This window comes from Polypterus senegalus, chromosome 1, assembly GCF_016835505.1.
Source record: "Polypterus senegalus isolate Bchr_013 chromosome 1, ASM1683550v1, whole genome shotgun sequence".
In the NCBI taxonomy this organism is placed as follows: Eukaryota; Metazoa; Chordata; class Cladistia; order Polypteriformes; family Polypteridae; genus Polypterus; species Polypterus senegalus.
The window spans coordinates 299,888,461-299,915,287 of NC_053154.1; the positions used below are offsets into that span (position 1 = coordinate 299,888,461).

The 26,827-nt window shown below is 40.0% G+C and overlaps 1 protein-coding gene across 1 annotated transcript in view; it reads left to right on the forward strand.

Annotated features, from left to right (window-relative positions):
• Positions 1–310: 310 nt before the first annotated feature.
• Positions 311–26,827, forward strand: part of LOC120514500 — a 39,878-nt gene continuing 13,361 nt past the window's right edge. The window contains exons 1-5 of the mRNA XM_039734909.1: positions 311–1,044; positions 9,913–10,011; positions 12,184–12,238; positions 12,957–14,688; positions 14,947–15,084. Of these exons, the coding sequence (XP_039590843.1) occupies positions 9,939–10,011; positions 12,184–12,238; positions 12,957–14,688; positions 14,947–15,084 (1,998 nt within the window). The 5' untranslated portion in view covers positions 311–1,044; positions 9,913–9,938. The remainder of the gene's footprint in view (positions 1,045–9,912; positions 10,012–12,183; positions 12,239–12,956; positions 14,689–14,946; positions 15,085–26,827) is intronic.

Sequence of the window (26,827 nt, forward strand, 5' to 3'; positions counted from 1 at the left end):
ATAATAAGTGGGGGAAAAACCTAACAGCATGGCTTAGCTACCGAACAGTTGGTTGGCACACTAATAAGGTTGGCCTAGGGCACAAAATAACCTGGCACCAGCACTGCCAACTGTGCCCCTACTATTTGGACTTTTGGAACTCAGTTAGTTGGCTTTGAAACTCACATACATATAAATAGTGCTAATTGCGAAACGTTTGTAGCTTACACAACCACTACTGTTATTTGTCAATTAACCATATGACACACCAAAGACAAACGCCTTTCTCGTGGGTGTTTCCGTTATTTTGTCCACCACCCTATCTACACGACAACTTCGGGAAAGACTTATTTTCTAAAGTTTAACTGCAATTCGAAATAGAAGAACTTCATGCTGCAGAAGAGTTTTATCCGCTTCAGCCCATGCATATGTTTATTAACGGACAAGTGCGGCATACGTCTGTCTCCTCGGCACTGTGGCAAATCCAATCTTGAACCACAGAATCTTGGGAATATCTGATGCACCAGTCTCAGCAGCGGAGTGGTCTTTTACATGGTTAAATGACGGGCAGGGCTCTTTCTACTCACGTGATTTCTACAAGCGAGATAAATAAAAGGTGAGCTCGAGTCAGTGTACAGAAGACGAACTAACAGGCAATACGCGCAGTACTGTCGGAAAGACAAACCTTGGGACGTCTGAGCTCGACTTGCGCTCGGGGTTCAGCACGGATTGTGTGTTCTCGATTTACAGCAGGCGAGTTTGTTAAATACAGCGACGTAAAGCTGCTCCTGCGATGGGGGCGCGAAACACGTGACGTCATTGAGCCGCAACAACACAGCATTTCCCGTAAATCGCCAAGCGACGGAGAAAGAAACACTGGCAGCAGAGGGCATGGACGATATGTTATACTGTTTTCGCAGTTCGTCGGGAAGGGCGAACAATCTTTTTGAGGACAAAGTATGCGACGTTGGCTTCATGTAGGCGCAACAGGACAGTCGGGATAAGTTCAACCTGTCCGAACCCTCCCGAGCTCATCAAGGGGATTTCCACTCACTCAAGTAACAAGTAAGTGCAGCAAGTAAACGTGTGATCAGTAAGTGCAATCGCTTTCTAACTTTCTGCATCTTTCACTTAATACAACATAAACATTTCTTTTTTTTAATGCTGGGAGGACGTAGATTACTTTGTTGCAGTGAGGGGAAACAACCTCGGTGCGTTTCTCATTACCAAGGTGAATAAAAATCAAGATAACGATTGTGACGTGCTTTCGCAACTAGACATATCATTTCCATACGAGTGCACAGCCACAAAGAAGAAGCGTGCAAACTTCTGAAAAGAAGAAGAAAAAAAAAAAAGTTTAATCCGTCGATCCCGCGGACGACTGCACCTCTAGAAGCCATGCAGCATTTGGGAAGCTGGCATTTGATTATCCATACGCATGCACATATAACGCCACGCTTTATTATAAAATACTGCTAAAGTTTTATTGTTCGACTTTATTGTAATGCAAATGCATAATTGACAGGGGAACAATCTAAATTATACGAAGATAATTCCACCGACTGAGGTCACAGAGATTGCAGTTATTTCTTAAAATCAAGTTTCTTATCTGGGATTACTTTTTTCCTGCGAAATTATCATCAAATACACACATCCTCCCGTCCATCCGTTTTATGAACCAACATATTTCATGTTTAGGATTGCAGGGAAGCCAATCTTATATCGGAGAAGTATCGGGTGGCCCAGATCTAATTATGCAGTTTTCATTACGCTATAACTTATTAAATTTATTACATTAAGAATTCACAACTGAATGGAGGACAAGTGGGACATTGCATGGAAAAATCATTGAATTAATTCAATGTAAGTCCATTTTCGTTTATTACAAGATATTTCGAACAATTCTTTTGTCTTGCATTGTTTTCCTGCATTGCTTTAAAAGTTACATAATTAGATCTGGACCACCCTATATATACCAGCCTTGCATGGGGCACCAGGCTCACTGGTTGCAGTTTAGACTCCGTATGGAAGCAGCAGCCGTTTCAACAACAGTGTTTGTTCAATGTCTCCACTGGGAGAAAAGAAAAAATAAAACCTAAAAGGTGTCATGGCAGTGCAGCTGATATCAAAGTTGCCTCACAGCCGTGCGGTTTCCAGTCCAGGAAGTACATGTTTATGTTTGTATTTCCTGCTCACTTCTGTGTGTGTTTTCTTGAACAGTATGATAGTGTTTTACTTCAACATTTACAACAGATAGTAGCCTGGAAATAAGATCACACCAGTTCTAAAATTACAATTTATAGTTCCTATTGTTGTATTCTGACACTTGCTAACTTTTAAGGAGATTTTGTTTTCACTCTACTCCACTACTAAAAGTTACTATCCAAGGTTATTGTCCAGTATACAAATTGTTTTAAAGTGAATGATGCTGTTGCACTGAGGGGGCCAGTTGCTTCAGGGGTTAGTACTGCTGCCTTATGGGTTGTGAGTCCCCTGTTCCTGCTTGTGTAGAGTTTGCATATTCTTCCCAGGGATGTGTGGGATTTTGCCCCGCAATGATATGAGGGTTAGAATAATTGGTGATTGCAAATTAGTGTGGGAGGTGTGTGTGTGTGTGTGTGTGTGTTAGAGGAGGCCGTGTGATGGGTTGATTTCTGTCATGTACCTGGAGTTATCAGACTTGCCTCCTAACCCAAAATTCATTTATGGCATTTTAATAATCTAATATGTAAAGCTGAATGTGTGTTTAGTGTGTGTATATGCGTGCAGGGCTGTTTTTAGCAGTTTGGGTGCCCTACGCAGTTCAGAAATGTGTAGGGCCCGGATGTGCAGGCCCCGGAGGGGAGGGGTCCCCTGTAGCTCAGGAAGGTGTTCTAATAAAACGTCCGGAAAAGGCCTTAGATGAATAGTAGGCCTACATGTACGCTTGTGTGTATGCAGAATGGTAAAATATTGATTTTGTTCTGGATCTGGTAAAGGCCGGTAATATAGGGATATTTCATGATTTTATGGGGATCTCTCTGAATGAATCCAAAATGAATTTTTAAAATTGACGTTTGCTACAGTTCATTTGGCAAAGTTACGATGACGTGACAATATTATTAGGGATTTAGGTGAAGATAGCAATTTGGATAATAAATTACCATTGTTAATAAGACTAAGAGATGCACTGAAGTGAATTTCCTGAAAACTTTAATTAAAGTAAGAAATCTACTTTCAGCACTTTCATCCTGGCAAAATTATTTACCAGCTCTGAATAATCAAGGGTTTGGCCAACATCTTGCTCAACTGATATTAATGCCAAACCATTCAGTCGCTCTTGGGTCATGCGTGACACATGATGTGAGGGGCTGGCACAGATGGCTGCAGTGCCAGGGGGCATGACAGGGGCCACAGGCCCACAGCCCAACCAAAAAAAAAAATTGTAAGTCGAGGCCTGATCGGGGCCCTATGAGGATGCATAGTTCACGTATGCCTAAGAACGTCCCTGATGCCTGACTAATATACAAATCCACACTGTGGATAAAACCATAGAGTCATACAGCCATATAAAACCATATTCAGCGGCTCACGTGAACTGACGCAGACAAAAAGCAACAGTTCCAAAGAGTGCTCAACAAAAACTGAATTACACTGCTACGCTCAAATAGACAAACCACACGCCGTGGCGCAATAGTAGAGGCTTCGCCTCTAGCGCCGACGTCCGAAGTTCGACTCCCGAGAGGGATGCACGGAGTATGTACGCGCGCTTCCCGATTCATTTTAGCCTTGCATCCCCTTGGTTGAGACGTATGAAAAAATATGCGGTTAACGCAGAAAGACAGATCACCAATTGAAGCTTTATGAATAATGAATACTTTATTCGTGATCAATGATTGTTTTGGTAAAGCCATACTCAGTGTATTCATTAGATGAACGGTAAAAAAGTAAGAGCGAGGGGAGGGTAACTTATTGAGGCACGCAGGCAAAACCACAATAGCACGCGGGCTCGATGTACTGTAGTGCGTCAACTCAATCTGAATTGCGATCACATTTGAAAAATATATCTTTTCAAGTTCTATTTAGTCCATATGTGTCAAACTCAAGGGCCGCGAGATCATTTTATATACTGTATTATTGTTATTAATGGCCCGGGGATATGAAGCGCTGGTAACACAATAAACTACAGATCCCATAATGCAGCGCTTCAGCTGCCTTGCAACACTTACGCGTTAATCAAGTCTAGCTTATGATGCTGCAAGTTATTGCGAAGCTAGCCACACGATGCCAAGAGAAAAGGTGATTCTGAACATAGAGCCTTTAAAAACCGATGGGAGGCTGAGTATATGTTTACTGACATTGCCGGTAAACCCGTGTGTCTCATTTGTGGAGCTAATGTGGCTGTAATTACAGAATTTAATCTAAGACGGCACTATGAGACAAAACATCAAGATAACCTGAAAGACCTGAATGCAATGCAGAAGATACAGAAAGCAGAAGAGTTAAAGAAGAATCTGACACTTCAGCAAACGTTTTTACCGTGCAAAATCACAAAGTGATTTCAAGTGAAGCTACTTTTATGGGAGACACAAATGCACCAGTGCAACTTGCCCCACTTTCCCTGTTGCCAAGTAATGTTGAACCAAGTCGGCACAACGGTGTTCCCAAATACGCACTTTGTTGATAAACTGAGCGCACTGCGCACTGAGTTCGCACGGCGCTTTGGTGACTTTGAAGAACAAAAAAAGAATTTTGAGTTGTTTCGCAACCCATTTGCCGTTGATGTGGAAACTGCACCTGTGCAAATTCAGATGGAGGTGATTGAGCTGCAGTGTGCCAATGGCACACTGAAGGCAAAGTACGATACTGCACGGCCCGCACAGTTTATTCACTCCATTCCGCACAAATGCTCCAGCTCCGTCTACATGCGGCTCGAACCTTGTGCATGTTTGGTAGCACATATCTGTGTGAGAAGCTCTTCTCAGTCATGAAGACTAACAAAACAGCACACAGGAGTCTCCTCACTGATGAGCACCTGCAGTCCATCCTGAGAATCTCCACAACACAGAACCTCACACCAAACAGAAACGAACTTGTTGCCAAAAAAAGATGCCACGCGTCCAGCTCTGATAAAATGACATATAAGCAAAGACAACTGAATGATTTGATTTGTTATTGCTGAAAAGAACACATTTTATTTATATTTCCAGGTTTTGTTATGCACCATGTTCATATTTGAATTTGTATAATTTTGACAGGATATATTTTTATGGAGAGCAAAATCCTTTGGGATATTTAAAATGTAAATTTATTTTTTATATAAAATTACATAAGATTAAAGAAATTTGAATGTTTGTTCTTTTAACGTTTACTTTATTTCTAACTTGTATAATTTAGACAGGATATATTTTTATGGAGAGCAAAATATTATAAGTTGTTTAAGGTTTGAGTTGATTTATTCACGAATAATATTCTGTCGACTAAGTAAAAAATCCTTCTATTTAAAATTTAAATAGAACTTGAACAGATACGATAGTTCATAATATCCAGGCAGACTAGCACGTAAGAGCGGGAGTCATCCGTTTTAACAAGCAGCGTATTGCACTGATATGAAATAGCCTGCCCATTTAATTATTTAGGAATGGATAAATAAAGATTTTGTACAAATAATGTTTTTCATTTTTCTTCCTTCATGGATTCTGGCACCCCCAGCAACAGTTGCTCGCACCCCAAAGAAAATATATATATATAGTGGTGGATTGCCGGCATTTTACTCCGGTCCTCACCCCCTGGCCGCTTGGAGGAGCTCTCCCGAGAGCATATACGGGCCCGAATTCCAGCAGGGCCTCATGGACTATGTAGTTTTATACACAGCCCTGCTGGATACCTTGGGGGCCACTGGGAGTCGCTGTCGGGAGGCCAATGGACTCATTGGGCACCATGACCCGGAAGTTCGTCACAGGAAGAGCGACGGGCTTCCGTAGTGAAGAAAAGTACTGTTTACCCTGACCCAGAAGGAATAAAGACTTGTGGAACTGTTGGGCAGAAAGACTTCCGGGTCAGGGGGAATAAAAGGACTCTGGGAACTCCCAGACAACGAGCTGAGCTGGGTGGTAGGAGGGCAACGCGTCTGGGAGTGGAGGATTATTATTGATTTATTATTGTTATTGATTTATGAATAGTGTGGAGTGGAGGGTGCTTGGTGCACATTATTATAATAAATATAATCATTGTGGCAATTTTACCAGGTGTTTGGCGTGGTACCTGAGGGTTCAAGGGAGCACTACTGCCCCCTACTGCGACAATATATATATATATATTTTTTTTTCTTCTTTTTTTCTACACTGCTCACAAAAATTAAAGGAACACTTTAAAGAAACACATTAGATACATCAGATCTCAATATGAAGTTGGATATCTATACAAATAACGACAGGGCAATGTCTTAGGAACAAAAGGATGCCAAGTCTTTTAATGGAAATAAAAGTTTTCTGCCTACAGAGGGCTCAATTGTGTAGACACCCTAAAATCAGAGTGAAATGAAGATGTGGCAGGCTAGTCCATTTTTCAAAAACTTAATTTCTGCTACTCAAAATGCTTTTCAGTATCTTGTGTGGCCCCCACGAGCTTGTATGCATGCTTGACAACGTCGGGGCATGCTCCTAATGAGACGACGGATGGTGTCTTGTGGCATTTCCTCCCAGATCTGTATGAGGGCATCCCTGAGCTGTTGTACAGTCTGAGGAGCAACCTGGCGGCGCCTAATGGACCGAAACATAATGTCCCACAGATGTTCTATTGGGTTTAAGTCAGGGGATCGTGAAGGCCATTCAATTGTTTCAATTCCTTCATCCTCCAGGTACTGCCTGCATACTCTTGCCACATGAGGCCGGGCATTGTCGTGCATTAGGAGGAAACCAGGACCTACTGCACCAGCGTAGGGTCTGACAATGGGTCCAAGGATTTCATCCTGATACCTAATGGCAGTCAAGATGCTGTTGTCTAGCCTGTAGAGGTCTGTGAGTCGCTCCATGGATATGCCTCCAAGATCATCACTGACCCACCACCAAACCAGTCATGCTAAAGCGATGTTACAGGCAGCATAATATTCTCCACGGCTTCTCCTGACCCTTTCACGTCTTTCACATATATTCAGGGTGAACCTGCTCTCATCTGTGAAAAGCACAGGACGCCAGTGGTGGACCTGCCAATTCTGGTATTCTATGGCAAATTTCAATTGAGCTCCCCGGTGCTGTGCAGTGAGCACAGGGCGCAGTAGACATTTGGGTCCTCAGGCAACCCTCATGAAGTCTGTTTCTGATTGTTTGGTTAGAGACATTCACACCAGTGGCCTGCTGGAGGTCATTTTGTAGGGCTCTGGCAGTGCTCATCCTGTTCCTCCTTGCCCAAAGGAGCAGATACTGGTCCTGCTGATGGGTTATGGACCTTCTATGGCCCTCTCCAGCTTTCCTAGAGTAACTACTTGTCTCCTAGAATCTCCTCCGTGCCCTTGAGACTGTGCAGGGAGACACAGCAAACCTTCTGGCAATGACGCGTATTGATGTGCCATCCTGGAGAAGTTGGACTACCTGTGCAACCTCTGTACGGTCCAGGTATCATCTTGTGCTACCAGTAGGGAACTGACTGTAGCCAAATGCAAAACTAGTGAAGAAACAGTCAGAAAAGATGAGGAGGGAAAAATGTCAGTGGCCTCCACCTGTTAAACCATTCCTGTTTTGGGGGTCATCTCATTGTTGCCCCTCTAGTGCATCTGTTGTTAATTTCATTAACACCACAGCAGCTGAAACTGATTAACAACCCCCTCTGCTACTTAACTGACCAGATTAATATCCCATAAGTTTCATTGACTTTATGCTATACTCTAATTAAAAAGTGTTCCTTTAATTCTTTTGAGCAGTATATATGTGTGTGTGTATGTATGTATGTATGTATGTGTATATATATACTCCGCAAAAAAAGAAACGTCCCTTTTTCAGGACTGTGTATTTCAACAATAATGTAACTTTACAGATCTTCATTGTAAAGGGTTTAAACAATGTTTTCCATGCATGTTCAATTAACCATAATCAATTAATTAACATGCACCTGTGGAATGGTCGTTAAGACCTTAACAGCTTACAGAAAGTAGGCATTTAAGGTCACAGTTCTAAAAACGCAGGACACTAAAGAGAGTCTACCGACTGTGAAAAACACCCAAAGAAAGATGCCCAGGGTCCCTGCTCATCTGCGTGAACGTGCATTAGGCATGCTGCAGGGAGGCATGAGGACTGCTGATGTGGCTAGGGCAATAAATTGCCATGTCCGCACTGTGAGACGCCTAAGACAGCGCTACAGGGAGACAGGAAGGACAGCTGATCATCCTCGCAGTGGAAGACCACGTGTAACAACACCTGCACAGAATCGGTACATCCGAATATCACACCTGCGTGACAGGTACAGGATGGCCACAACAACTGCCCGAGTCACACCAGGAACACACAATCCCTCCATCAGTGCTCAGACTGTCTGCAATAGGCTGAGAGAGGCTGGACTGAGGGCTTGTAGGCCTGTTGTAAGGCAGGTCCTTACCAGACATCACCAGCAACAACGCGCCTATGGGCACAAACCCACCTTCGCTGGACCAGACAGGAGTGGCAAAAAGTGCTCTTCACTGATGAGTCACGGTTTTGTCTCACCAGGGGTGATGGACGGATTCGTGTTTATCGTCGAAGGAATGAGCGTTACACCGAGGCCTGTACCCTGGAGCGGGATCGATTTGGATCGATGGCTAGGGCCATTCCCCCCAGAAATGTCCAGAAACTTGCAGGTGCCTTGGTGGAAGAGTGGGGTAACATCTCACAGCAAGAACTGACAAATCTGGTCCAGTCCATGAGGAGGAGATGCACTGCAGTACTTCAGGCAGCTGGTGGCCACACCAGATACTGACTGGTACTTTTGATTTTGAGCCTCCCTTCATTCAGGGACACATTGTGAAACATTTTAGTTTATGTCTTATGGTGTTGAATCTTTTAGTGTTCATACAAATATTTACACATTAAGTTTACTGAAAGTATAAACAGTTGAAAGTCAGAGGACGTTTCTTTTTTTTGCTGAGAGTATATATATATATATATATATACACACACACACACTAAGGGGCTTTGCTTGCCCCCCTACCCCACCCGGTCTCTGCCGCTCGTGTTGTCAAGGAGGGCTGAATGCACGCTGAGGAGATGCGGTCTGATCAGCTGCTGTCTTTCTGCTGCTGTTGCCAAGCTGCGTGTTCTGCTTGTCACGCTGCGTGTTGATCAATTAAAAAAGCCCGTACAGCAGCTGTCCTTTTGTCTCACTGCCTTGTCTTACGGGACATCAAATTGTCTTCTGAGAAGATCACGTATCGTCTCTTCCAAATATTTTTTTAATACCAGACATATATATTACTGTCAATGATATGATCTTGATGTTCTGTTAATATGCTTTTATTGTACAGTATATTAGTTTTGATTTTATGTATAAGTTGTCTATCTTTTGATAATAAGGAATATTGTTTTATATAATGTATTTTGCAGAGAGAGAGAGAGAGAGAGAGGTACCTTTTGCATGCCCTATGGGTGTATTTCATACCTTTTCCCACAGTGCTACAACCTCTCTAGTCCTCAAGTGTTTATTCAGAGTTCTCTAGGGAACATCCTGTAATGAAATGAACTGAACCTATGTTTCTTGGTGGGCCTATTCTTTAAACATTGGGACACAGAGTAAATCTGTCTGCTAGTGTGAGTTTCTTTCTTTTCTCTATGACTATCCTATGTTCTTTGCTATCTTCTTAACATCTTTGCAACTGGTAATATTTTGCCAGCTGGACTTTTTACACACTTCTCATTATGTGAAATGTGCTTCCATTAGTAACATTTTGTCATCAAACTTAAATCTTGTTAATTTTTTTTTCAATTGTAGTACATAGTCATCTAAGAAGCAAGAGCATGGAGGACTCCAAAAGTGATTTTAGTTGCCTATCCTCAAAGACCATCCCAGCTGAAGATAAAGGCCCACCAGGTAGGTGCAGTACAGTTGTACAGTAGAAAATGGTGGGAGATTTAAAAGACTTTAAAAGAAATTGCCACAATGGTTGAGGATATTTTTGGTGGTAGGGCACCCATAATTATTGCTTGACAAGTTATTTTACTGTAGCATGCTCAACTTCAGGGGGCACGGTGGCACAGTGGTAGGGCTGCTGCCTTGCAGTAAGGAGACCTGGGTTCACTTCCCGGTTCCTCCCTGTGCTGAGTTTGCATGTTCTCCCCCTGTCTGCGTGGGTTTCCTCCCACAGTCCAAAGACATGCAGGTTAGGTGCACTGGCAATCCTAAATTGTCCCTAGTGTGTGCTTGGTGTGTGTGTGTATCCTGTGGTGGGCTGGCACCCTGCCCGGGATTTGTTCCTGCCTTGTGCCCTGTGTTGGCTGAGGTTGGCTACAGCAGACCCCCGTGACAGTAGTTAGGATATAGCGGGATGGATGGATGCTCAACTTCATGTTTATTAGCATATGTATACACGGTAATACAAAGTGTAGGTAGTAAAATTTTATTTTTACTTGCGTATCTTCTTAAAACATTGGCAATTATACTGTACAATAACAAAATAAGTCACACACACAACAAGCTTACATGGAGTGCAAAATACGTTCACTGAGCAGATTATTAGGAACACTAAAATGGCCTCAGTTTTTTCGTGGTATGGATTCCATAAGATGTTGGCAACATTCCTTTCAGATTCTGGTTCGTGTTCACATGATTACATCACAGAATTTCTGCAGACTTTTGTCAGCTGCACATTCTTGTTGCAAATCTTCACATCCCAAAGGTGTCTTACTTGATTTAGATCTGGTTGTTGGGAAGGCCACTAAAGAACACTAAACAAATTGGCATGTTCATGAAACAAGTTTGAGGTGATTTTTGCTTTGTGACCTCATGCTTTATCATGCAAGAAGTAGGTATTACAAGATGGGTAAACTGCCATGAAGAGATGAACATGGTCAGTAACAATACTCAGTTAGTTTGTGACTTTCAAGCAATGATTGTTTGGTATTAAGGGGCCCACATATGCCAAGAAAACATTCCCCCACACCATTACACCACCACCTCCTGCCTGCATTTATATAAAGTACAGTATTTATTTTTCAAGAATTTGTATCTCTGAATCTATTGGTGCAATAACAACTTTAATAACAATAATAATGCATTTCTAAGGCAATATGTGTTGTGTTGGGTGCTGATAATATTCTGTGCTACCTTCACCATCCTAGAAGGTGGTGGGTACTAGGGGTAATGCAGCCAGTGAAATTGGATACCACTGTGTACCTGTAAAAGCGAGTAAGAACAAACAGTAAAATCAGAACTTTCTTTAGACATCTGAGGAAGGAGAGGACTGGTAAGCCTTCTTGACGATACTCATAATGTGTTGTGCCCACTTCAGTTCATTTATTAAATCTGCTTACCCTATCAACAGCCTTATGTCTGATGTAGACAGTAATATAGTCTTCTTTCCTCTTCCTGACATCTATGATTAGGTCGTGGGCTTTGCTGAAATTAAGGGTGAGATTGTTGCCCTGGCATTACTTTCTAAGTAAGCTTTTTCATCTTTGTTGGTGATTTGACTTATGATGTTGGCATCATCAGTGAATTTAATGATGGAGTTGAAGCCAGACAGTCAGGGGGATCAGCTCACTAACCTGTGGAGTGCCTGTGCTGAGTGCCAGTGTGGAGGACCTAATGCAGCCTATCCACACATACTGAGATCTGTTGGGTGGCAAATCCAAAATCCAGTTACAGAGTGTGGCACTGAGTTCCTAGTTCAGGAGTTTGGTGATCAGCCTTAATGTTACAACAGTTTAAATGCTGGTCAATGTTAAATTCTCAATGGCGGTGGTGTATGGTTGTAATGACATATTAATACATGGGCACAACCTAAGGTTAACTTCGATGTTCTGTTAATAGGTTATTAACTTAGATTTTTACGAACTGTTTAGTTACACATCCTAACTGCTACATACAACTTGACCTAGAAACATTTGATAAACGTATTTAGTGAAACTAAGCACATTAAACTGTGAAAAATTCAATGGAGTTAATGCAAATATTGTAAGAATCAGATTTGTTTTATTTAAATACAAATGAAATCATATTGTTACATTTAAAATAACAAGTAATCTTTTTTATATTAATTTTAAGATTCAGCACACTTTCAATGTATCCAGAATGAAGAAGCCAAAGATGATCATATTGGGTAAGTATTAAGGTCCTGAATAACTTCGTTAAATGTAAATCCTAATGACGAGTATGTAAAATACATCTTCTAGAAAATGTAATCACTAGACACTTCCACAATTGGCTGCAAAATGAAAATAACTTCCAACTTCTTCCATAAATATTCAAATTACACAGAACAAAAGAAGAATTCAGGATTTGTATTCAGTAAAATTAGGGAATTGGTCAATGGTCAAGATATTATTGCAAGGCATTGTAGATATACAGCGCTCATAAAAAGTGTTCATAATAAAATGTAAAAAAGTCAAAGGGGTGAATACCTTATTATAGGCACTATGCATGGCAGATAAGGCACTATATACAAATAAAACTGATAGTACTCTGTTGATCCTTGAAAGGAAATTCACTTGTTCTAGCACCAGCATCGACCATAAAATCCAAATACCCATAGTGCTTAACAAAATACAAATAAAACATAGGTTAAACACCCAGAGCTATATATACAAAGTATCCAGGTTACATTCATGTATAGTGTCCCTAAATTAATTCTGGCCCTATGTAAATGTGCCTGTTATAAGTGAGTAGGGTGAAGACTGACCTGAAAGGAGGAGACATTATTCAGAGAGATGGGTGTGGGCTGCACCACGGCATACATAGGTGGGCTGAGTCAATGGCTAAAGATGCTCTAGAAATAAAGTATTGTCTAGCTGATAACCAGTGGGAATTGTGTTTTTCAGTTTTGAAGATGTTACAAAGAAAGATGGCACAATTTCACTTGCAGCTGGAGAACAAATTCATCACATCCAAGATGTTCTCAAATGCCCTATAATGATGGAGAGTGACAGGGACAGTACAGCTGCTCTCTTACCATCTGGTTGCTCTCAAAGTCACCCTTATGCCAGCAGAGTCTGCATCAAAGAAAGCAAGCATTTTGAAGAGCAGGATCTTCACACGGAGCATGGATCAGTTGACTCTTTGACTTTGAAGCCTACTCAAAAAATCTCTGGTGATAAGTGTTCTACTTCCCTTGAGATTCTTAAGTCAAGTATGGTTGCAGACAGTGCCACCACTAAAATTTGGCATCTGGGTAATGGAGCTAGACAGTGTCTTCTAAAAGAAGGGCAACAAGCACAATTTAATTTACTGCCTGCAGTTAATATGGTCAAGAACTTTGAGGAGAAAAAGGAAGACTGTCACCAGCCTCATGAATCAGTTTTGGACATTTTAGCTTGTGAGTTGCCAGTTGAAAATCTAAGAAATCAGTACACATCAAGGCAGAAAGGAGAAGGTCATGCCAATGAATGTGGCATCGTATCAAGTTCTGATCTTATGGAACAAAAGTACCCAAATTCTTTCAAGTCAATAATCTATGTTGAAGCAGAGAAAGAAGTTCAGTCAGATGACTGTTTTAATGTTCATTGTATCTGTGATCCACCTACTGAAGGTGGGGATTTTTCAGGCCACCATGTTTATACCTCACAGTCGGAGACCACATGCCAAGGAAAATGTAACACCTCTTTTGAATTATGGCAAAACAGTGATGAAAAATCTGTGTCTCAGCATCTGAATGATGGAGCTCAAGAAGATGAGCTTTCTAAGATGAAGTCCATGGATACTCTGTGTCTTAGTCTGGTTGGCGAAACTGGAGGTGCTTGTTCATATGTTGAACTTAAAAAGGCAATCTTGGGACAGCCAGCAGAAGAGTCTATAGGAGTCCTCCTGAAGGGAACAAAAGAATTAGCCATAGAGGAGTATGAAATGACAACCGTGGAGGTGTCAAAACAGTTGACTTTGGAGAAGTCACAATGGCTGACTGCGGAAGAATTGAAAGAAACAGTCTTAGAGGAGTCCAAAGAGACAACTGTGGAAGGGTCAAAAGAAGAGACTATAAAGGAATCAAAAGAAACGGCCGTCGTAGCTTCTGAGGAGACAACCGTGGAGGTGTCAAAAGAGGTGACTTTGGACTGGTCAGAAGAGCCAAATGTAGAGAAATCAAAAGAAACAGCCTTTGTGGGTTCCGAAGAGACAACCGTGGAGGTGTCAAAAGAGGTGACTTTGGAATGGTCAAAACAGGCAACTGCAGAGGAAGCAAATGAAACAGTCTTTGAAGGTTCAGGAGATACAACCGTGGAGGTGTCAAAGGAAGTGACCATGATTGGTGAGGAAGAGACAGCTTCAGAGTCAGAGAACCAGAATGCCGAACCATTTTCATATAGCTATCTTGAGAAAACAGATTGGCCTACCAAACGTGGAGTTTGGGGAGCCCGAAGTGTCTGCACACAGTCTTTTATTAAACATTCAGTGGAAGAAGAATATGGACGGCTTACTAGAGAACAAGGGCATCATTTTCTGGATCAGCTAAGAAAAATATACTTACGAAATTCATCCAGTTTCTACCTGCTTGATTCTGGACTTCTTGTTTCTCAGGCTGAGATGGAAAATTTCAATGACAAAGTCCTTGTAAAGATGGTGAGTTTCATATTTATTCACAAAAATAAAAACAGGAAAGCAAACTCTCATCTATACCTAAGATCAGAATAATTAGAAGAAATACTTAATTAAAAATATTAATTAGGGTACATTTTAAAAAGTTGAAGTTTGAAGTACAAGAAAGTCACACAGAGAACTGTCTTTATTATGAGCTGAATTGCTCCACTAAGAATTTATTCCTAACAACATGTATAGTATATAAAGTGCCTTCCTCTTTTATTTTTGTTTTTATTTCAGCAAGATGATGTGAAATTGGCCCTTACTCCAACTTTGTGTGGGGACTATCGATATCAACTCTACATTGTCAAACACCTCTATGACAGCTGGTACAGAGGCATTGATAAGGTGACAAAGGAGACCATTTTAATGAAGAGAGTAAGTCACAGATTTCCTGTATGCTCTTTTAGCTGCTATATATTTTCCTTTTGCAACCCTACTAGAATTATCACTTCTACTCTGTTGTGCAGTTATCAGTAACCAAAAGGCCAGATTTGTGCCTTTTTAATGTGGTATAGGGGAGTGCTTTTTCTTCCATCTGGCTGACTTTTCCTTGATTTTCTGTTAATAATGTTTCTTCCGTTTCTGCAAGCTCCATGTTTGGTAAAGTTGCACGCCTACATTTTTAACAGAGATCCCATAGTAATGTACCATTGGTAGTGGTCACTATTTGTCAGAAAACATATTGTACACAGGTGTCACTAGTGAGGAACTGTCTAGCGTTATGCTCCCACTCTCTCTCAAGCTCTGCCCCCTATAGTGGCAGGGGGGGAGCACTCGGTCTCTAAAATATACCTGGGCAAAATCGACTAATTCTCTACTACAATGCAGGCTACCTACCTCTTCGTCAAGAACATCAACCTGAAGTGTTCAGTTACTTTTTAAATTGATATTATATTGTTACCTTGCTACCCCTGTAAATTCTTTGGGTCTTCATAACACAAATCATCAGTAAACTGTTCTTTCATCTCTACAATGTAATCTACTAACAAAACGTCACTTTGGAGTTGTCTCAGGGGCTTAACTGAGATAACTTATTTAGTATAAGAACTATTAACAAGTAATTTTACCATCATGTCCAGATGCTACACTGCACAAAGATTAACAACCTATCTACTGATATTTTAAAAAGTGCTGTGAATACCAAGAAGAGCCTTTGTTACATAAGATTAAACGAGTAAGAGATGCATTTTCGTAGTAACTAAACTAAAAATTTTACCAATAATGCATTAGCAGAGCAGGGTCAACACAAACTTAAACATAAGAAGATTCTGACCTGCAACAAGTTTTTTTTTTTTTTTTAAGTTGAGCTTAGCATAATGATTGTGAAGTAATGTTAGGGGTGGTATTTACAGGGATACCTGCTATTTAGAGAACACAGCCGAGCATTATTGGTGTATGGGGTTATTATTGTCACATGTAAGGGGCCTACTGTTAAACTGATAACAACAGCAAATAGAATGATGATTTTAACTGAGTCTGTACTTAGACTGAGCTTTTAATGTGACACCATTCTAATTTTATTTCATATGTAATGTAATGAAAATTAATCATACTGAGAAGCCAATTGGGATCAGATGTTTCCCAATATTTACACGATTGACTGTAAAGTCCTGATTTTGCCACATCCCTACATAAATCTGAAACATTTTATTTGATTATATCCAACTCGCATTATCTTTGTGGATATGTGCCGTATAATGTTCATGTATGATACATGCTCTTATAAATCATTCACTCATTTGTACGTTCTTAAATTTTTGAATAACAGGGTCTTGTAAAGTCAAAGCATAACTTGGCACAAGGCAAAGGCCATCCTGGATAGAATGCCAGTTGATCACAGGACACAGTACCTAGATGGCTAAACTTATATAATCATCCACCCAGGGCCAATTTACTGTCATCACTTAGCACAAACATTTTTGGGATATGGGAAGAAACCAAAGTCCATAGTGAAAACCCAGGTAGACACAATAAGAATGTGCAAAGTTCACACAAATAGTACCTGGACAAAGTTTTAAATTGGAACAGATTTTAATGAGGAACTGTGTGAAATATGGATAAGCTATTTGGACATGTGCCCCCTTATAAATCATCTTGACAAAAATAACAGACCCAACAAGGATACAAAATGTCTTTCATGCACTGCTGAAAATTTAAGGAGCATAGAACACTACTTGCGTGTAATGCATAGTAATGCTTTCCTCGTTCCCATTAAAGAGTGTTCTTTACACTGCACCAGTTGTGGGCCACTATAGAACTAAGTGCTGTGCCTGTTTTCATCTTTCTGTTTTAAATTATTTTCTTCATAAAGTACATAGCAAGATGCATGGAGAATGCCAAAAGAAGTGAGCACTGTTTGTTACATTTTAGAATCAAAGACAAGTATCACAACTAAAAGGGCAAACCAAACTCACAGTCACAAGGTTGGCAAATGGTCAAAACCTGTAATTGTCATTAATAAATTTGCTCAAGAAGTAGTCTTCCCCTTATTTTTAAACAACGATCAAATGATCTAACATGTGTCTTGTGCTTAAATAACATGGCTACCATGCCCTCATATTCCATAGTGAGCAAAGTTCATGAGTAGAAACAGCACAGTACCATAGAGCTATACCACAGAATGAAGAAGTCAGTGCCATCATTGACAACCAACGCTCAAACAGAAAATATAAACTTGACAATGTTACATACTAGTACCTATGTAACAAATGAATAGAAAAAGACAATAAAACAATACCAACTGAACTCAGATCCTGAATATCCTTATGGTGTTTTCTTGGTTACAAACAATCATTAATGAATTTACAGTCTTCTACACTTTATGGAACATGTAAGAGCAATATGTTGTAGTTGCTGACTCAAGTACAAAGGCTGCTGAAAGATTTGATCCTGAACCTGAAAGAGATATTCTATTGAGATGGTTTTGTAAGAAGCGTAAGATTATTTTTTGTCTACTAAAATATATGAATTACAAGTTTCCAGCATTTATCGTTCATAGTGTATGTTTCATAATTCAGAATCATGTCAACATGAATTCCAAGAATATAACCTCAATTAGTAGGCACTAATTGAATTTCTAACACTAGAGAACATTATGCCTTCAGAGATTCATTCTTTCATAGTTAAGTGATACCAGGCCCAGTCCACACCATATGCAACATGTAAGAGACTGGCTACCAAATTCCTTTGATGCAGGGTGTCTCTTGAAGATGGCCTAAGGTCTGGCCGGACCTTTACTTTGACGACAAACAAAAAAATCACAAAGAAGACTCTAATATAAATTGGTAATTAAGTATTAGAAAGGCCTGTGCATGATGGGTGTCCTGAATTTTAACTATATAAATGAACCACCACTCCTTCCATTGATCCAAGTAGGTTCTTGAGCTCATGAATTTAAACTGGGACAAGTTTAAATAATGTTATGTAACTGAAGTTGAAAATTTGAAACATCATTATATGCCAGAGCCCAAACAACAATCAAAAAAAATGGATTTGGTTTTTGAATGCTACAGAAATTCAAGGTTCAAGCCACCATTAAGAAGATCATATGCACAATTTTATGATGCTGAGAGGATAGTCCATATTGATTACATGTCCAAAAAGGCCTGTACAGTATAAGAGTCAATGTTATTTTGTTTTGCTTTGACTTTTGCGATAGTCAGGAAGGGAAGAGTGTCAAGGAAAACTGCCAACCAGCTGCTCCCATTGCCTAGATTACAAAGGTTGGTTTGCAAAACACAATTCAAAGAGAAGGGTATGTGGGATGGACAATGCCAATGATCAAGACGTCAAGTCAGCTGCACAAAAGTGAATGCACAAGAAAGAGATCATTTTGGGGTCATATAAAGGACTGCTGAACATTATAACAAGTTTATTAGTACTGTATTTCCATTAATAGCTGAAACTCCAAACTTTATGGCCACACCTCATGCAGCATGCTGTCAATTTTTCACACCTAACTGTCCACTGTGAACATGTTTGTCAACGCTATTACTTTCACGTATAATTGATGCTCAAATATTTGGTTTTGTAGCCAAACCATCCTTGTACACTACTCTTCATACATCTAAAGAAAACAGGCAGCCGGTATTCAGACAACATAGTGATTATGTTAGGCCAGAAAAGGCTGCCCTAGTAGAAACAAAACATGAGGTCAGGACCAGAGTTAATAAGAAATGAAAAAAAAAACAAAGCTAAACGTTAATTGTACACTTTTAACACTTAGTTATATTTAAATATGTGTATAACCTGCTGAGTATTATATGTGATTTGGACACTTTACTGTTATGTGGTATCACAGCCTATTTCTTACAAACCAGACACATTTATTGAAAGCAAGTAGCAAGTCACAATTGCATAGTAAAACTGTTATTTCTACAGCTGCAAACCGGCCTGTTAAATAATTTGTTAAGGGTCACACAGTGAGTCGGTAGTAAGGTATTGGACTGGCAACCTCGCATTTCATAGTCTAACTAGGCCATGTTAAGTAAACCAGAAGGTTTCACCAGACTTTTACCCAAATGTGGCCATAAATAAACAACAGAAGGTAAAAGTGGTGCGAGTTGTACTTCCAGCGTTTGTCAGATTAATACTTTTTATCATACTGTACTACAGAAATAAGGTACACTCGCTCCTAAAACAGCCAAGCTATAAAACTAATGGCTTGCATGAATTTAAAAGTAATTGTACCAAAATCCAAATACCAAGTCTTTTAGTTCCTTATTTAACTTTATTGGTAATATTCATCTTTTTCCTGCCCGTTGGTGCCAAGAGCTCCTCCCCATTATAATTTCATAACTGTGATAAATTAATATTCTTGCCAATTCCCTTCATGAACACTTGAATTTTTTTTTAGTTACACATTTCTGTATTGGCCAAGTTATTACTATAATTACTCCTGTAAAATATTTACTCATGAATATAAAGGACAGTCATTACCATGCTACCGTGCTGTCATGCGGATTTTATTTGCTTCATTATTTTCTCTATTCACTGGAGTCCTATTCTGGCTTTGGATTTGCAAAAACAACCTGATGATTTGCATCTCGTGCTGGTGGAGCTCGGGTGCTGAGATCTGCTTAGATTCAAAAAAATGTCAAGTAGTCTATTGCTCTGAGCAAAGATCTGAGCCTCCTTCGCATACAGGGAGCTTAAGAGGTCCTGCACTGCCCAGCTTAGCTATGCCAGTATAGTACCCAGTGATTCAAGGCATGTGGGAGGAATAAGTGCAGATATACCATCAGAACTTCACAATGTTAGATGGTCAAACTAAAACTTTATGTGGCTGAGGTCACTATTATCATTCTGTATATATGATTTTTATCTGTCGTGACAGAAAATAAGGTCATTTTTCCATTCATTGTGAAAAAAGGTTAGCTTTATAAAACTATTAACTTAATTGTGCATACTGTCTCAGTTGAACATAATCCTGAAGTAATTATAAATATTATCATCATTTCCATGTTTATAGAGAATCCCTTTGGGTAAGTGGCAAGGTTTCAGACTTCAACATACTCCCCTAGAGTTCACATACATGCAAGTTGGTGGTTCATTATCCTGAGTTCAAATCCCACCATTGTCTATGCAATATTCCTATTTGGTAACACTTTAGTTTAACTAATGCAAAAATGCACCGATTACTCTTGTAACAAGACCTTAACAAAGGTTTCTTTTGCTTTTAACTACACTTATAAAGCATAACTTTACTTTGGAAAGGTCACAGATGGCTGAAGTGAGACATATGTCTCTTCCAATTGTATACTTCAACATGTGAATCATTCGTATTCAGACATAATTTTACCAGCATATCAAAGGCTTCTAATAGGCTACACTGCATAAAGAAGAATACCCACTTTACTGGTGCTTTGTAAGTGTTACTAAGACCAAAAGAAGCCTTTGCTAAGCTCTTGTTGCATAGAAGTATTATTAGTAATGGACACATTTTTGCAGCACCTAATCTAAAGTGTTACCTGCTATTTTAAACTGGCCCCATGTGGGTGTGCACATGAGAAGGCCCCCTGAAGGACTGGTGGTCCCTGCCTTGTGTCTAATGAAGCTGGGATAGGTTCCAGCCACCCACAGCCTAAACCAGATTAAGCAGATTTGAGAAGATGTGTACCTGGGGAATTAATAGAATAAGTAAAGAGGAGTCACAGAAGGAAGAATGGCTGCTTTAATGCTGCTGTTAACGTGAGATCCGGATTTCTGTGCTTCACAGTAACAAGAAGGCATAGAGAACATATGACCTCCATTTGAGCTACATTTCAACCAAAGCAATCCACTCATATCTCAGCAACTCCTTGCTGCCAGGAGTCAGTCTGTTTTTATATAGCACCTTTCCATACTGAAAACCAGGCCAAGGCACTTTGTACTTGTACATCATTTATATCTATCTTTCTTATAATGGAAATATGTCAGGAAAAGAAATTTGCTCAGGGTCACAGCTACAGTATGTGATTTTCATTTGTAGTGGGCTGCCAAGTCAGGATTAGAATGGCAGGCAAGGGGGGAGTTTCAGAGGTGGAGCATCCTCCATCAAGACCCTGACAATAAAGGGAAGTGTGACTGGAACAACATTTATTGGTGGAAAGTGGAGCAGCCATTCACCTAATAAATGGGGCAACTACTGTAGTTTAGAAAGACTGATAAAAACATAGGAATTACAGCACTTATCAAAAGTATTCACTCCTTGGATGTTTTCACATTAAATTGTTATACAAAATTGGATCACTATGGGTTTAGTTTGTTTTTTGTGATATTGATCAACAGAAAAGCACTCTGTAATGTCAAAATGAAAACAGATCTCTGCAAAGTGAGCTAAATTACAAATATAAAACTTATAATACCCAATTGCTAGTTTTCATCCCCCTTCAAGTCAGTGTCTGTAGATGCAACTTTAACAGCCATGACAGCTTTGAGTCTGCATGCAAAGGTCTTTGTCTACCATTTTTATACATTTGAACTCTTTAGTTTTTTTCCCCATTCTTCAACTAATGACTGCACACCAGTGGCACTTACATCTCATATCACAAAGACCTTTCAGAGTCTCACCCTGGACTATATAAGTCCTCTTGTGGTAGATTCACTGGGACCACTGAAGTTTGCCTATCTGATAAAGACTGGAGTGGAGGATGTAATTGTCTGTCTGCTGTACCAGGCTTATTTTCACCTGGACAAAGCTGGCAGCACTGTGAGGAGTCTGTTTTTTTTTTTATTTCTTTGCTGCCTTCAATACCATCGAGTCATCTCTGTTAAGGAGTAAACTCAGGTGGATGAGCCTATGGTGTCCTGGAAAGGTGCTATATAAATAAAATGTATTATTATTATTGTCATGGATAATAATACAGTTATTAGTTTGTGAGAGTCGAGGATTGTGATTCTGATATGGATGTGAGCAACACTGGAGCACCACAAGGATCAGTCCTGTCTCCTTTTCTCTTCACTCTGTACATCACAGACTACAACTATAACACCAGGGGCCTCATGCATAAACTAATAAAATGCATAAAATATACTCCCGTTTCCACGCTCGCATTGTGATGTATAAGAACTAAACTTGCCGTAAAGCTACACACATTTTCACGCCAGCTAAATCTTGACATACGCAAGTTCTCCGCTCGGTTTTGCAAACTGGTGGCACCCAGTGTCAAAGCAGTGCTTTTGTCCCGGTGTGGTTTCCCTTTCTTTTTTAGATCCACATCCCTGACGTGGCTTTATCATATACACTGAAATTAACCGCATATTGTTTATTCGTTTAATGCATCTAATTGTAATTAACCTGTAACAATATAATGGTCCACAGAATGGTCAAACTATTCTAAATACCATAACTGCTTTAGCGTTGTTACTCTCACTGCACCTTCTTCATCTTTCAGCTGCTCCTGTTAGGGGTTGCCACAGCAGATCATCTTTTTCCATATTACCCTCACTGCAACTCTCGGAGTATTTATATCACTGTATCTGAGTAGGGAATCACAGCAGCAGCTGATCGGAAAGAGAGTTATCAGTATACAGCATCAAGCTCACGCTGCCTCAGCCATGCTGTCTATTGGACTGCTCTCATACAGCAAACGCTTCAGAGCCTTTCCTCACGGTTCAGAAACAGCTTAATCCCAAGAGCTCTAAACGCGTTCAATCAGTCCATCAAGTGCTCCTTTTAGAACTGTTTGTACTTATAAGTAAAACTACCTCACTGTAAACTTGCAATACAGTTATAATATTGCACAACTCAACTTTGGCCAGTCTATAAAGCACGTATTTACATATGGTGACGGTATTATTTTTAAGATGAAATGCAGCAAACTATGTTTATTATACTATACAGATAAATCTTTTTCATTTAAATAATCTATATTGTTAATAATTAAACATATGCTGACAAGGTGCCGCAGCGCTAGCTATGATCTGGCGCTCCGTTCCCGGATTGTTCCAGCCTTACGCTGTATTCTTGCAGGGACTTGCGCGACACTGGATGGATAGAATAATTTAAAATGTACTACGAAGATATTTCAATGTTCCTTAAAAGTTTTGAAGATCTGCGTTCTAAGCTTGCAGATGGCTTAATGTCTATTACAGAGCTGATTGTGTGGCGATTGGGTATTTGGAGAAAGAAAAGTAAGGACAGGGATTGGGAGTTAGTACGTTTGAAAGAGACAGTACTGCTGCAATAAATTATTTCATCGAAGGTCGCACAGGGCGCAGCAAACATTTTGCATGAGACATGAACAATCACTGCGTGTTCCCATGTTTAATAACGTGCTTTAACTCCTACCATCATGAAAATGATATCAAGTATACATCTCAGTATTTTAGTTATTCAGAGAGCTGTAATATCACAAATGTAATGGATTCTGTGTCCTGTCGGAGGAAGAGAAAGCCCATTTAATAAGCACATAGTGATTCACACACACAGAGCACATAGAAGATCAAATACAAAAACAAAGCATTTAACATGCTACTTTAGTTACGATGGGATTTGAGAAACTAGTAAGTTAAGCAATTTTAAGATAAAGTTTATGATGTTCTACTTTAATGACAAAATAAACTACGTGATTTATGTGGAAATTCAAGATTAAAGTTTTTCCCACTGTGTGTCTATTTTTTTCTCTGTACCCTAATAAGCTTTCATACGACATTCAGACGGTGGGCTACGACTCTCCTTTTCACTGCAAATTTGATATCTGACAACTTCTTTTTTATTTCAGGCACTGTGCAACTTTGTGAACTTGAGCTTTCGAGTTTCTCCAACACTTTATGTCACTCAATCAACTTCCTTTTGTTGTTTATGCCACTGCCACTGTTTAATCCAACAAATAATGTTTTTCCTTGCCTCCACTTGGTATTCGCTAAAATTCTTCTATTTACCCCCCGTGCTTTTGCCATTGCCTTTTTACAGAACGCTGAGCTTAAGGGCTATTTATATTGATTTACATATTCAAAGAGACGTAATTCTGGGAGGAGTTTGGGAGTGGCAGCAGGCGCGTGCACGTGCGTTACTTTTCCCACTGACCAGGATTTATGGAGCGGAAGAACGTGGAAGTTAGCGAACGCACATATTCATGAATCTGGATTTTTTTGTGCGTACGAACATTTCCGCTTTTGTCCTTATGCCATGTTTTAGTGTAAATTCTTCGCACACCGTCATGCATAAGGCCCGAGGTCATGTCACTTGCAGAAATTCTAAGATGACTCTGCACTTATGGGGTGTATTGATAAGAGGGATGAAACAGAGTACATGAGTCTGATGGAGAACTTTGTTTTTTGGTGCAAAGAGAATTATCTGCAACTTAACATGAGCAAAACCAAGAAACTGGTTATTGACTTTCACAGCAGCAAAAAGCAGTCACTATTGAGGGAGTGGATGTTGAGGTGCTGCACACCTGCAGAGTACTTGAGGGTCAACATCAATGACAATTTGGACTGGTCTTGGAAAACAGAGGAACTATATAAGCAAGGGCAAAGCAGGATCTTTTTCTTAGGAGACTACTTTCCTTTAATGTGGACATCCTTCACATTTTCTATAACACTGTGATGGCCAGTGCGATTTTCTTTGCTATGGTGTGCTGGGCAAATAGCATCATTTTGAGAGGCTCACTGAATCTACAAGCTAATTAAAAGGGCTGGCTCAGTTATGGGGTGCACTCTGGACCCCCTGGAGGCAGTAGCAAAGGAGAGAAAACAAAACTTTGTGCCATTATAAACAAACTGGCAAACTAGCACTGAGGACTTTCAGCCAGTGAATTATTCAGTGCATCAAGAAAGTATTGGGACTCCTTTATACCAACAGCAATATGCCTGCATAATGCCACACTGGGTCTGTTTCAAGTTAAACATTTCTTCATTTTTAGTTGTTCAGGTGTGTGTTCAGACCATAGTTTGTGTTATTTATTTATTTAAAGAATTTCTGTAAAAAATAAACAAAATAAAGTTCTATCTATCTGAAGTGACTCTACTCTGTTGGGCTGCTGAGCAAGGCCTTTAACCAGCAATTGCTCGGTCCTGTGTATGACGTTAATCTGCATCCATCCGTGCAAGCAGGTCGTCCAACTTGCAGGGAAAACATGAGGTTTAGTGGCAGCAATGGCACTCCAGCCACTGTAAAAAAAAAAAAAGAACTCATACCGTACAGTGTGGTGCTGGGGTGTCGCCCGTCACACAGCTGCACTCGGATCTCAATCTGGGTGGTTTGCCATGTGGTGGGTGTGGCAACGCGCTGTAATCAGCGCATGCTGCCAACCTCTCCTCTCTCTATCTATCTATTTAACTACTTCAGCTCTGTCAGGCTGCAGGGGGATTGTGATTAAACTGCCCTTCTCAATTCCAGGCACAAATTCTCAACTGCATCGAGATTTGAACTCTGACTCTGCCACTCCAGAACATTAACATTATAGTTTGTAAGTCATTCCTTTGTAGCTTTGGCCTAATGCTTGGAGTCACTGTCTTTCTGGAAAAATAATCTCCCAATGTGCAAGTTTCTTGCAGTCTGCTTCAGGTTTTCCTCCAGGATTTCCTTGTGTTTTTCTGCATTCATTTTACCCCCACAAATGTTCCAGTACCTGCTGCAGAGAGGCTGCCACCACAATGCTTCACAAAGGGGATGGTGTTTTTTTTAGTAATGAGCAGTGCTTACGCCAAACATGGTGTTTAATCTGATGGCCAAAAAGCTCCAATTTGGCTTCATCTGACCATACTGCTTCTTACAGCTGATATCAGAGTCTCCCCTTTGTGCCTTCTGGCAAACCCTCAGATGTCATGCAAGTTTTTTTTAAACAATGGCTTTCTCTTTGCCACTGTCTTTAAAATTAGTGACTGGTGAAGCGTCAAGGCAACAGTTTTTGTCTGCACAGTTTTTCCAGTCTTAGAGACTGTAGCTTGTAACTCTTTCAGATTCATCTCTTGGTGGCCTTTCTCACTTCTTGCATGATCACCGTTTGTGGACGGCCTACTATGGGCAGATTTACACCTGTGCCATACTCTTTCCATTTCTTAGTGGCTGATTTAGAACTCTTAAGGGTTATTCAGTGATGTGCATATTTAATTGTCTCCATCTCTTTACCTTTTCACAGAGTTGCTTGAGCGTTTCTGGTCATTATTTGTGTATGTTAGGTCACAATATTGACTCACCATAAGTTGGACTGTCAGGAAAAGGCTGCGTGTATACTGCAGTCACCTGAAAGCCCATGACTACAAAAGTAGATCTCCATTGAACTAATAATGTGCTTTCTAAAACTAACTGGTTGCACCAGTGATTATTTAGGCGTGTCATATTAAAAGGGGTGAACACTTATGTAATTGATTGTTTTGCGTTTTATATTTGTAATGAATTTAGACCACTTTGTAGAGATCTGTTTTCACTTTAACATTAAATCTGTTGATCAGTTTCAAAAAACAAATTAAATCCACTGTGAGTCATGGGGGTGTAACATGTTGCAAAATGAGAAAACCTCTTAGGGGGTGAATAATTCTTATAGGGTCTCTATTTCTAGTTTTGATAATCCCACCACTGTGTTGTTTGTTTATAATAAAACACACTATACTCTGACCTCCCTGACATTCATTCTGAGTTCAAAGATGGTTCAAGAATGTCTGTATTGTTCACACAGTAAAGTTCCATAATCAT